We start from the raw sequence: 14331 nt of genomic DNA on the forward strand, positions 1-14331 counted from the left end.
TGGATCAAAATGTAATTGACATGACGTTGTACACTACATATCTGTAACAGTAGAAACTGTGAGAGGAATCCTATTGTTCTTGTATGCCTAGAACCTAATGCCATCCATTTAGAGAAAGGAACCAGATATGAAGATTCAAAATTTTCCAAGGCAGAAGATCCGATATAGATGGGAAAGACCAAAATTCTGTACAAGTCAACAAATAAGCCCGATGATATAGAGCAAGATCTGGAAAACCAAATCCATCATTTTTACTTGGAAATTACATTCTTTTCAAAGGTAATCATGGTGGAGAGGAAACCCCCACTCAAAATTTACAAAACAAAGCATTGATTTTCTGAAAATATTTTCCAGGTATAGATAAAGGAATCCCACATATAACATAAACAAGCTGAGGTATAGTATTCACATGTAGTTTGCCCTGTAGTCTTTTCTGGTCCACAAGGCTAAATGCGACTGGTACAGGAACAATTCGGGCTGCCCAGCAGCCTGAGGAATTTCTCTGGCAATTTTGCACATTTATTGTCATTTATTGCCCAATTAGGAACTTGGTAAATTACAATTCTTGCTAAATTTCCCTGGATTTCTCTGTGGCTTTTGATCCCATCAACTGTGTTGCAAAATATCTTTGCCACAATTCACCATCCCATTTTCAGGGGACAAATTTGGGGAAGACTTTTTGTGTATTTTCACAGATGAGAAAATTGGTGAATCAGTATTTTTGCCTTTTCGTTTGACCCAACCTCTTTTGCATTTGGTCCCACTCACCACTGGAAAGTGGCCCTTGAAACTTCTCAATTATTATTATTATTATTATTATTATTATTATTATTATTATTATTATTATTTTATTTATTTATTTATATAGCACCATCAATGTACATGGTGCTGTACAGAGTAAAACAGCCTTTGGGCTGAAAGAGTTTTTGCACCCCTGTTTTAAAGTTTATATTACCAAAAGATGTGAATTCAAGATCAGGTTTTACATTATGAAGTGTGCAACTTGTAGCCTTCTAGATGTTTTCACTTACATCTCCCATCTTCCTTCCTCATTAGTTATGTAGGCTAGGGATGATGGGTGTTGTAGGCCAAAACATCTGGTAGGGCCATAAATTGACCACTCCTGTTTTCTATTATTTAAATGCCTTATTCACAAGAAACATCATGGTTCCATAGTCAGGGCTGGCCCTGCCATGCAGCAGGATGAAGCAACCCACTTTAGGTGGCACCATGATAGATGAAGGTGGAAATTGGTGTCTAAATGGTGCAGCAAGAGTTTTTGAAGTCTTGGCTTTAGCAGGAGGCACTCCCCTGCATGATGCAAATTTAGGCAGCATTACTTGAATTTAAGTAGAAATACAATACATCTCACCACAGTGGGGAGATGTGACCTGTACATCTGCTCAGGCTGCTGTCCAGGTGCTTACTGTTGATGGGCAACTTTAAGGTCCCTGATGCTCTGCCTTCTTAGCGTTCTTTATCTTTAAACCTAGGTAGCCATTCAAATAGAGGATGCCTTTAAACAGTGAGCAGTCCTCTGTTAAGGAAAACACATGGCCAACCTGAGCAGCAAAGAACTAAGCACTCTCTTCCTATCCTACAGAACTCTTAAACAATTTCACTTGGGATTAATGAGCCATACAGGGGACGCCAGACTGGGATTTCTGATATACGCTTCCTATAGATGTCCCATGTGCTGCCTCAAAGAGCACTCTGCCTTCTCTCTAAAAATTTCCAGGTATAACCTGGGCAAAAGCCTAGAACTGCTGTACATGACAGACCATTACAAGGATGATTGACATAAGCATAAACTACAGCTGCCAGCAAGTTTTAAAGAATTATGAAATTAATGCATATCAGGAGGGAGAATCACAAAACCAAACCATCAATCTATAAGTCTCCCCCTATGGTTTTCCATATCCATTGTAGGTAGGTCTTTGTGAGAAGCGTGTAGACACCAGGGTAACGTGAATCACCACATTTTGATGTTCCACCAAAGGAGACGATGCCTCTTTGTTGGTCATTGCACATCAGAGGACCTCCAGAATCACCCTAGTGAAAAAGGGAGATATTTCACATTATTGCCAGAAGCTGATATATGCCCTTCTCTAATAATATTGTCACAACTTTGATATAAGGCTGGTTTTTTAAAAATTAAACACCTGCAAGTCAGAAAATAATTCAAAGATTTAATAGCTTCGGCTATGGAGTGGTATATAAATAACAACAACAACAACAACAACAACAACAACAATAATAAATCTCAACATTTCTGTACCAGTAAAGAGCCATTCAAATTGTTGTGGCTGCTGCTGTTGTTGTTCCATTTGGAAAATACAGAAAATAATAGGAGTGCAGTTAACTATGTAATTCCTGAAAGCAGCTACTTCTTAATAGTTTGAATTAGCAACATATTTTGAAATCCATAAGCGAAAACTTAGGAAACTGAATATAACTGCCAGAGAATGTGTGTGATTTAGGCTGTGATCCTATACTTATTTATGTGAGAGTAAGTCCCACTAAACTCAATAGGACTTAATTCTGAGTAGACATGTATATGACTGCATTGTCAATGTTCTCTTTAAGAATAAGGATCTATTACTTACATTCTGATAAACTAAATGACACAGAATTGTCAGGACTGTGTCATTTCAAACTGTAGCATTTCCCTACTTGTGGAAACTATCATGTCAGGACTCCAGTCATTCTTCTCCCTGACGTTTTCTATGTGCAATCAGTTTTACACCGGGGAGCACTGAAATTTGCAGTGCCTCACAATCTGAAATGGTTCAGTCCCAGGCATATGATTTAAGTGCATGTGTAGCTGGACTGTCTCACTGCCCCCTGGAGCAATCCATCTGGCCAGATGTTGTCAAGGGGGGTACCCCAAAGCCCTGCCCCTTCCCATATGTTATCCTGTTTGACCCTCCACTCATTTTGCTTTTCTCTATGCAGACACAGCTGGTTCCTGGAGGACTGATTCTTCCAAGTTCCAGCTGAGTTCCCAACTTTACACATCACTCATTGTCCCAATTAGGACAGTGAGGATTACTCTGGGAGATGGGGCTTGGAGACTGTTTCAAGGGAGCTCCACAGGTGAGGTGGCACAACCTCCATGAGCTGGATTAGGCCTGTGGGCCAGAAGTTCCCCGTCTCTACTTTAAAGTCTTAACACAGGGATTGGAACATGTGGCCCTCCAGATGTTGCTGGACGGAAACTTGGAACATTTAAGAAAGCTATGAAGACTGATCTCTTCGGTTAGGTCTACCCAGTGGAATTATAGGATGTTTTTAGGATGTTTTAATAATGCATACTATGTTTTTAATCAATTTTATATATTTATATTTACTGTTGTTCCCCACCTCTATCCAGATGGAGAGGCGGGTAAGAAATAAAATAATAATAATAATAATAATAATAATAATAATAATAATAATAATAATAATAATATCCTTCACCATTCGCTGATAGGAGTTTCAGTCCAGTAACAGCAGTTCATCACTACTGCCTTAACAAAACAAACCTACAGCTTGTTGCTTGAATTCTTACCTATTCTGCTTTACATTCTGTATGCTACTCAGCAAGGCATCAACCACAAATGATTCCACACTTTAGCCCTACAAAAGGGCAGAATTGGTAAATCAACTCACCTGGCATGAATCCTTCCCTCCTTTCTTGTCACCAGCGCACACCATACTCAGTGTCACGACAGGGTTTGAATTATAGTGTTTCTTGTCATTGCAGATGCGTCTGTCAATGATTGTTACATTAACTTCACGCAGCACATCAGATGCTTCCTTCTTTCCGTTGCGAGTAATTCCCCAACCAGCTACTAGACACTGTGTTCCTGCCTTGATGTCTATGCCAGTTTGGGAAAGCTTAGCAGTTTTCACATGGTGATTAATCTTTGCTGGTTCATTAAGCTGTGGGTGGGAGAGAGAAAAAAAGTTGTTATTAGTTAGAGCTAAGCTACATGTTACTACATCTGTACCTGAGTTAAATTATGTATTTATTTAGAATATTTATCTACTGCTACCCATCCAAAGATTTTTTGGAGTAGTAAACAACAAATCGAATACAAGAATAAAACAGAATAAAAACACCACATTAAAAACTACATTTTTAAAAGAACATGTTATTACATGTGTAGTAACATATTACTACACTAGCTGAGCTAAACAACAGGCATAGCTGAGGTTTGTCTGGGTTTTTTTAATTCTAGTGTAAGCCTGCCATAGTCAAAATATCTTGCATTGCTTCATTACAGTGCTTTTACTGGAGTTCTTAGCATTGAAATACACTACTCATTCAACAAAAAGGGCAGAGTCTGTGAAATTGCGGGCCCTTGTTGTGATGGCCCTCTCTCCCATCTCTCAGAATGTTTGGGCAATGGAGACACTTTTCTCTGTCCTATGGACTCCTCTATCAGTGGTAGCCCTATTGCCAAGGCTACAGACACATTACTTTCACGCTCAACTGAGCATGACCCCTCTTATGGCAGTGACGGGGAGCCTGTCTTTGACTACCTCAGAGTGCTCCCCGTTGAGCATCACCAGCACCAGACCCCTGACACCCATTAAAAAATGCTGTTGCTTTCCCCTGTGTTTACATTAGATATGTATGCAGTTTAAAAATGTACCTGCAGAAGCTTAAGGTCATTTTCTCTTGTCTTCGCGTCAAAACATGGGTGAGAAATACTTTTAACGACTGTAAAGGACTGTTGCATAGGCTCACGTTTGGTTCGCGAATGGGCTCCAAGAATAACTTTGGTTGTCTTATCCCTACAAAGATAAAGAAGACAGATAAGTTAAAGGATGACCAAAGTTCATTTCTAACAAGAATGAAACAAATATTCTCTGCCTGATAATGAGAGGTTTGGGACTCTCTCTCTCTGTTGGCTGAGCAGTCATCAACAGCTGGCACTGTATCAGTGAATTCACTCAACAGCCAGAAGTAAATCTCACAGTGTTTAATGGTGCTTACCCTCTAGTAAGTATGTTTAAGATTGGAGATTTAGGGACAAAAATAGAGATATTTTGGGTAATAGATGCAAGTTATTGTAAGTTTCAAAGAGCCATTCTTGGCTGTCTTCAAGGATAAACTATCACACACACACACACACACACACACACACAGCATTTGTTGTGGTTACTTTTTTAAAAAATACTTCAAAGTAACAATAGCAATACTATCATCAGTCATAGACATATCTAAATTTCTATTAGAGCCAAAGCAATTTCTTCCTTCGGAATGTGTATCTATTAAACAGGCCCCTCTAATTGTTTCTTGTAATAATCAACTAGTACGTAGAACCAATGAGTTGGTTGGAAAATAGGTACTCCTGAGGAAATAAACTCATGGAGGTTGAAACACAGAGGGCTACACTGTCTGAGCTGAGACAGCTTGGGCAATAAATCATGCACAAAAAGATAAACTATAAACCATTTGTAATTATACCCAAAACATCTTGAGCTGGTAGGTACACATTAATTTATTTAGGGTGCAATCATGTGCATGTTTAGAGAGAGAAAAAGTCCTATAACTCCCTGCATTCCCCAGTAAAAACACAAAATTGCAATTAAAATATAAAAACGCATAAGTTAAAGCACAATTAGAATTATAAGACCATGAAAGAAATTAGGAGCATCCATCACATTAAAAACTACTTCAGCAAACAAATCACTTAAAAGTCAAATGCCTGTCTGAATAAAAAAATCTCTGTTAGTAGAAGAAAAACAGGGATGGAGCTAGTTTCATCTCCCTTCCAAGGTGTTCTTGGGAATTGCTGCCACTTACACATTCCCATCAAACGTGCATCTGATGACAGCAGGACAGAGAGAAGCCCTCTTCTCTGGATCTTAAAACACTTCATTCTAATAACCTACCACAAGATGTAGCGATGACCAACAATTTGAATGGCTTTTAAAGGGGGTTGGATAAATTCCTGCAGGAGAAGGCTATCGATGGCTACTAGCCCTGATTGTTATGTGCTACCTACAGTATCCAAGGCAGAAGGCCTGTGTGCAACAGTTGCTGGGGAACAGGGGTGGGAGGGTGCTGTTGCACTGTGTCCTGCTTTGTTGGTCCCTGGTCCTCAGCTGGTTATCCACTGTGGGCATGTCAATACTGGGGAGGGAAGGGGGGAGGGTCTCACGATATGCTGATCACGAGATCCTTCCCTTTGTCCACATACAGCGTGCGACAACCAGGGAGGAAGTAGGATGTCGCGTCCGCCATTTTTTTTTTAACTGAAGATGAGCACACAAGCACTCCAACAAGAAGGTATTTCTTTTTAAAAAAACCCAACAACCCCGCTCCCCCCACCCCACCCCTGATGGGCACAGAGTGCCTGAAGAGCTCTGTGCCCCATGCCTGGTTCCCGGCTCCTCATGTTTCCTCACAAGGAGCTGGGATGAAGCCAGGACAGCCACCTACACCTCCCGTGGTCTTCAGATGATCCTGAGACCATGGGAAAAATCAGGCTAAAAGCCGTCCTGGTTATCCCAGGGAAATGGGGGGATCTTCCCTCCCTGCCCCCGGAATCCCCTGTGCATCATGTGGATGCACAGGGATGATCCCAGGACAATTCCTGGGATAAGGCATGGTGTAGACATATCCTGTGTGAACAGAATGGACTAGATGGACCCTCAGTCTGATCCAGCATGGCATGTTCTTCACCTGTTTCAGAGCTCTTTGCTTGTATCTGCCTTTGAGGTTTTTTTTAAATATTATCTGTTTCATGCTGTGGTCAGCAATTTCTGAATCTAGACAGAAAGGCTTGAGTGAAAGGTAGAAACAGAAATATGGTTTTGCTATCCTGGCAACAGCAGAAGGCCAAGCTCCTACTATTTATACCAGGCATGGCCAATCCAGAAGTTTCATATAGAGGTTCATCAGACGAGCAAACCCCAACTTCTTTGTCACAGAGAGCAAAGGAACACACATGTCCGGCTCTCCATGTGTGTGTGCATGTGTGTGTGTGTGTAGGAAGTGCATGAGGGGTAGAGAGAACTTTAGTCCATTATCCACAAAAACCTGTATTCTCTGGAATACACATTGCATTTCTCTTCTGTAGTCTTTCATGAGCTAACTTCAAGGTTTGACGAAATCTCTGTTTGTGGATTTTAGGTCTTTTTCTAGGAGCATTGTCTTGGATTGCCTGGGACTGCTTACACCAGAGGTCCTTCAAAGCTCTTCCCTTGTGTTCTGAGCTATTGGGAACTCCAGTCATATTGAATTCTTGATGGAAGCCTTTGCATGTACAACATATGTGTATTGATTTTCTTTTCCAGACATCTGTGCTTAATGTGTGTATGTTGGGGCATGGCCAGGAAACATGGACCCCTCCTATTCCATACCTAGCCCTATGTGTGGAGAAGTTGTGAAGGGGGTTTGTGAGAGAAGTGGGAAGATGCTTTTCAGTGTCTCAACCTTTCCCTGGTAACCTCCTCTGTACTACATTATTGCAGGCTGCCTCCTCCCCCGCCCCATAACAAACAGGTCTAAACGTTATTCCATCTCCTTCCTCCTCCACTACAATGGGAACTCTCAGCCTGTTTAGTCCCTGCTAGCCCAAAATACTGTGGGTTCCTTTGCCCTCCTCTCAGCCCCCTTGAATTCTGTGACAAGGTTTAGGGAACACAGCATACACTGGAAAATGAGCCTTGCTCCTTGACTGAGAATTGCTTCATGGATTGGAAACACAGGTTACTCATTCCTAAAACACTCTTGACATGTGATGCTGGTTAACTTTGCAAAAACTCTAACCAAAAGAGAAACCTTTCCCCAAACTTACACAGAACAGTGAGCTGCTGTTAACACCCAGTTTGGTTTGATCAGCGTTCCTCCACATGTTCCTGGTTCTTTGATAAAGGCCATATACGGTCTTGAGTGCGGTCTTGATTCTTTCCCTCCGATTATATCTGCACATTGATCTAAGTGGGAGGAATAAGCTACACTTGTCACAACAAGTCATAAACACTGTGCTGCATGCTAATCCATTAGAAACAAGGGGAAAGAGCGTAATGCTATAAAGGGAGTTTGACGATCCATCAAACTGAAAATGCTTGTGGGCCAACGTTGGCCCAGCTACGGTGCCAACCTGGCCCTCTGGGATCCCCCAAATGGCCACACCCTACCTCCTGGCCCCACCCCCTTTGCCATGACCACCAATAGTTTGGTGGTTTCCCAGCTTTTGTGCAGTCCTTCCCCATTCTAATGTGTTGAAATGCCCCTCCTAAAAGGCTTAGTTAGTGGTAGTAGCAGCTTTAAGCTAAAATATGGTGATGTTTTGATACTTTTTTGTATTTTGGCTTCAACCTCTTTTGCCTTCGACTCCTCCAACACCACCACTGGAATCTGACCCCTGAGAGCATCTCTGAAATTGAGTTGCAGAGCAGTAACCAGTTGGGTACCACAGGGAGAACCCTTGGGGTCAGTATTATTCAACATTTTTATTAATGATCTGGATAATAGAATTGATGGGCTTCGTCATGAGCCCCTGCCAAAGGAAGTGAGGCAGATGGCTGCCAAGAGGAGGGCCTTCTCTGCTGTGGCACCTCAGCTGTGGAATTTGCTCCTTAGAGAGGATCGCCTGGCACCTACATTATATTCTTTTTGATGCCAGGTGAAGACATTTTTATTTTCCCAGTATTTTAACAGTTTACCATCTTAGTCTTTTAACTTTTCTGTTTTAAATCTGCATTTTAAATCTGTATAAATCTCTGCATTGCTGCTCAGTTTGATCTTGGTTGTGCTTTTATATTGTGGTTTGTTTTATACTTTGAATTGTACTTGAGGGTTTTAACTTTTGTGAGCCGCCCAGAGAGCTTTTGCTATTGGGTGGTATAGAGATGCAATAAATAAATAAATAGATTTGCAGATGAAACAAAACTTGGTACTTGTGGTCAACATCCATGGTGACTGCAATCTGATTTGGACAGGTTGGAAGACTGGGCAGAGAGGAACAAGATGTCCTTTAACAGGGAGAAATATAAGGTATTACACGTAGGGAAGAAAAATGCAGGGTACACATACAAGATGGGGGATTCGTGGCTTGAAAGCACTACACCAGAGAAGGATTTGGGTGTGGTCGTCGACAGCAAACTGAACATGAGTTAGCAGTGTGTGGTATCTGCTAGAAGGGCTAACACACTTCTGGGCTGTATTAGAAGAAGTATTGTATCAAAGATGCATGAAGTCCTTATTCCTTTCTACTCTGCACTAGTGAGACCACACCCAGAGTATTATGTATGATTCTGGGCACCACATTTCCAGAAGGACATTGACAAGTTAGATTAGGTTCAGAGGAAGGCAACAAAAATGATACAGGGACTTGAGGACCTGCTCTATGAGGAGAAAAGAAGACTGAGGGGAGGCATGTTAGCAGTGCACAAATACATAAAAGGGTGACACAGGGAAGATGGTCAAGAACTATTTTCCATTGACACAGAAATTAGGACCAAAAATAATGGGTATAAGTTACACCTACCTAGATTTCAATTAAATATAAGAAAAAACTTCCTGAAGATAAGATCTGTACAACAGTGGAACAGTCTGCCTATGGAGATTGTGGTTTCTCCATTTCTGGAGGTTTTTAAGAAGAGGCTGGACAGCCACCTCTCATGGATGATTTAATTGGTTTTCTTGTACATTGCAGAGGGTTGGACTAGATGATCCTTGTGGTCCCTTCCAACTCCACAATTCTATGATTCATGAATTTGGCCCTGGGGCCAAAAGAGCTTCAAACACCCCTGCCCTAAAAGATAAATGCAGGCACATAAGGAAATATATTAATGGATTTTCTCTTTGTGCTCAGTGTTAGCTCAGGGTGATGCCAATAGCTACCTGCATCAAAATTCTATCTTTGGTGTCACTGTTATTGAATATGTCAGCCAGCTGGTCAGGAGCTGGGAACCAAGTAGCTGCATAAAACTTTTAAATATAGCAGCCATATACTTAACATACCAATGTTATAACCAATCCCAATTATTTCATTTTAAACTCTTATAAATCCTGGGTGCTATCTAGGGAGTCTTGAGCATGCATGATTCCCACTGAAATGAATGAAATTAAGCACTGATTAAGTACTTATGTTTCAATGAATATTGTTTATTTATTTATGCAATAAATAATTACAATGTATTTATATATCTGGCCAGGGAATGCTTGTTACAGGGTGGATTAAACATATAATAAGTAACTAGGTTATAAATGTATAAATAAATAAGGTTTATACATGCTTAATATTCTCTGGATTGTGTTCTTTAGTTTCTCTTTCTCCCTTATCCCTTACATGCCTTTTCACTCAAGACGTTGCTAAATGAATCATAATTTCAACAATTCTAGATTTGATGCAGTGTCAAATCTAGAAAATTTAGACTCCTGTCTTGAATGTGCAGTTCACTGACGTGAACTGGGGGTCTTGCCAACCATATCGCCCTCGTAATTTTTATTTATGTATTTTATTTATAGAGAGATTTCTATCCTACTCTTCTTGTGCCTACACTCAGCTTAGCGTGGCTTACAACAATGTAAAAGCAAAATGACTTAACATACAATAAACAGACATTAAAAATGCAACAATAAAAATACAACAAAAGCAGAAACCATAGATGAAACACAAGAAATTACATACAACAGCAGGCGAAGCCCCATCAGGATACAAATATCTTTACCAACTGTCAAAAGACAGCCCCTGCAAACTGGATCAGTGAAAGGAAGAATTAACAACATTACAGAACAATCAGCCTCTTTTTGTTGGATAACTCACGGTGTATAAATCCTTTCAGTATATGAAGAATTTTCCAGGTTTGGAATATATATATATATATATATATATATATATATATATATATATATATATGGAGTTATGATGATATACAACTGCTTAGGAAAGTTGTATTTTGTTATTGTTTTGATAGATCTGTTTTTTATGTTACATTTCACTTGGCCTTTTATTTTTATTATGGTTTGCCACCATGAGAATCATTTTCAGTAGAAAGTCTACAACAACAACAATGCTGACATTAAATTGACTGAGGAGTTTTTCCATCTGAATAAGAAATGCAGGATTCCACAAGCTGCTACAGTATCCAGGCCCTATGTCATCTTCAGTGAGTTCCACATGGGAGGAAAAGTCATGCTACAAAGGAGATAGCCACTTCCTTTAAAAACTTCTGTATGGCAATGTAGTGCCAGTCAGTTAACATCCTTACCAAATAAATAAATAATTTTTAAAAAATGCTATATGTGCTCTCACGTTCTGGAGTTGTAATAAAAGTGACTGCTTATCTAGGAATGGGAATGTTCAGCTAGCAAAAAAATTAAAGGGGTGGAAAAGGGGAAAAAAGAATTATTATTGCACCATAGTTTTCAGTTCTTTCCTATGTTGAAGCACTTCAAACATTTAACAAATTCCAAGCAAGTACAGTTGTCCCCCCCTAATTCACATATGCACATAAAATGCACTCTCACACACTCCTTTTATGTGCTGTTTAAACTGCATTTTTCCTTTTTTAATTTTTTTTTACATAATTAGTTCCTACTTAGGCCATTTTACTGTAGATGTTCCATAAGCATATCAGCTATAGACTAAGAATTATAATTAATGAATTAATTTGTTTCTTTAGCAATCTTGATGCATTATTGTATGTTATTATTGTTGTTGTTGCCGCCTTTATTTTGTAAGATTGTTTCAAAATAAAACAAAATTTCATATAAAATAAGGGAGAAAAAGGGGGGAATCCATAAAATAGAGGAGGGAGGGAGGGGAATGAGTTAATATTTCTGTTTTAGTGCTGAGATAAACTTGATATAGCTCAGCTACAGCTGCCAGCCTCTCCCTTAATACAATTAACTACTAATTGCCAAATTATCAGTAAAAAATAACTAATTATGGTGAGGCTATGAGTTTTTGACCTCATCTGGACCAAACTAATGTGTGTTTTAGAATCACAACTACAGTATGGCTTTTGCCCCTCTGTAGTCTCCCTCACTTTCCAAATCCCGAGAAGAATTCACATATTTGAAACAAATGAACAAAAATTGAATGTAATCATGAGGGGGTGGGAGGAACACAGACCTTAATGTAGCACTTACCTCTGGGAATCCTGAGGAGAAAAATGACAGTAGAGAACCACACGCCAAAGGAAAGAGACATGACGGATGCTTTATGTTCCTCAACATCAAAGTACCATCCAATATATATATATATATATATTACAGGAAGTGGGCTTTGGCTTTTTCCCTTACGGGAATTCTTTTATAACCTGAGAAACTTGAAACACCCCCAAAGGGACCTCTAAAAGTCATCTCTTGTTCATTTCTAGGCACGAAGGATATGTGACATTTTAATCAACCTGCTTGGCCAATGAGATAGGAAGTGAAAGAGATACTTGGCTTGCATTCTCAGGTCTGACGAAGCTTTGCTAACGGTGTGGTTTGGTATTTAGAAAACATTTCCTGTCATATCTGTGTATCTGAAGTTGCTGTGTAAAAATTATGTGACAGACTATTACTACTGAGCGAAGTGGAACATTTTGGGTATATGATGACTTCTTGCTGAGTCAGAAGAAGGCTTCACCCATAAAAGGAAAATGAGTAGAAGTCAAGGAGTTGCTGTTCAGTCATCCTGTTTTTGAAACAACTGATATGCAGGTGATGAGATACGGATAAGTACAGCAGTAAAAAACAAAACAAATGACCACTAATAATGCATCTAGTTTATAAACATTTATAGATTTTATTTTTTTCTAATTCTAAACTTTTTTAAATTTTAAATGTTATAACTTTACAATTTTTAAATGTGTGCGCATGCGCATGCACGCGCGCACACACACAGATTTTAAAATGTGAAACATTTCAGTATAAAACACCAGCTTCAGTTACAAACAAGAATCTATGATGCACAGGGGATCCCAGAAGCATGATCCCTCCCTTCCCCCAGGATCTTGCCCTACACTTCTAGTCCACTTTTTCCACGGTCTTGGGCTGATCCAAGGCGTCACGGTTTGTCCCAGCTCCTCACAAGTAAACGCAAGGAGCCAGGAACCGCGCATGGAGTGCAGTGCTCCTCAGGAGCTCTGTGCCCATCAGGGGTGGGGTGGGGGAGTGGGGAAAGTATATATATATATTTTAAAAAAACCTTACCCTTTTTTCGCACTAATGCTCGTGCGCTCCGTCCGCTTTAACAAAAACAACCAAAATGGTGGGCATGATGTCACGCGCCGCGTGTAGACCAGGGCGACAATCTCATGATCATAAAATCTAGTCTAGCTGAGGCCTTAAATTCTATGAAGTGTAACATTTGAAATAAGGCAGAACACCTTTCTGTCCACTAGAGGGCTCTGAAACTCACTTATAGACCATGTATTCAGTCCCGATGCTCCATTATATTCAGTCCAGTCACTCATCTCTATGTGAATCTCGTTCGCTGTCCTTCTGTAGTATCTCTGTACTCAAGATCAGGGAGGAATGGGTTTAGTTCACCTTTTAATGCGAAATTACCTGATTGTGCACATTTGAACCAATATGCAAACCAAAACACAGATGTCCGCTGAAATTCGCAATTCTTTGAATTTTGCAATGGAGTTCTCCAATCAAAAAATGGTACAGAAATGCATATATTAGGGAAATGTGCTTATTAGTGAAAATAACATTTAAACGCTTCCATTTTTTAAATTACGTTTACATCCCACTTTTTTGTAGGCTGAGCTGAGAGTCTGTGCCTGGCCCAAAGTCACCCAATGAGCTTCCATGGCTGAGTGGGGACTAGATCCCAGATCTCCTGACACTCAGTCTGACACTCTAGCCACTACACCACACCTAATATACTAAAATGCATCTATAAGGCAAAATTCTGGGCAAAAATGCCTGTATTAGGAGGAAATGCACACAGAAATGTGTATGCATTTCCTCCGCTAACTTTTTAAAACTCTCAAAGTTATGAATGAACCACATTTAAGATTGGAAAAATGAGAAACTGAGAGAAATTGAAATTGACAGATTCATTTATCTCTCTCTGCTGCTGAAGTCTGGCTCTGTTGTTGTAATCAGGTATCCAAAGAGTTCTGGTATTTGATCTATTTAAAAAATTACAGTTTTTTATTCCCAGCATAAACATTATTGACTCAGTACTATAGGCTATTGTCACCTAGAGTACCTATGTGCCTTACTTTACAGAAGACAGTCCTCTATTTGGTGGGTTTTAGGATAAAGAATCCCAAGACAGCAGAAGGGGTGCTCATCAACAGTTAGCACGTAGACAGTGGATTGAGCTGGCACACAGGTCACAGAGTATTTACCACTATTGTATTGTATTTCTATTTAAA

General features: G+C 39.9%; 1 protein-coding gene across 1 annotated transcript; it reads right to left on the reverse strand.

The window, feature by feature from the left end:
• Nucleotides 1–1890: 1890 nt before the first annotated feature.
• Nucleotides 1891–12161, reverse strand: LOC134400454 (granzyme A-like). Its single transcript, XM_063128786.1, has 5 exons — nt 12101–12161; nt 7797–7935; nt 4641–4782; nt 3652–3924; nt 1891–2052 (listed from the first exon to the last, which is right to left on the reverse strand). Exons 1-5 carry the CDS (start codon nt 12159–12161, stop codon nt 1891–1893), a joined length of 777 nt encoding a protein of 258 aa, XP_062984856.1.
• Nucleotides 12162–14331: the final 2170 nt, after the last annotated feature.

The sequence above is a fragment of the Elgaria multicarinata genome, chromosome 6, assembly GCF_023053635.1.
Source record: "Elgaria multicarinata webbii isolate HBS135686 ecotype San Diego chromosome 6, rElgMul1.1.pri, whole genome shotgun sequence".
NCBI classification, from domain to species: Eukaryota; Metazoa; Chordata; class Lepidosauria; order Squamata; family Anguidae; genus Elgaria; species Elgaria multicarinata.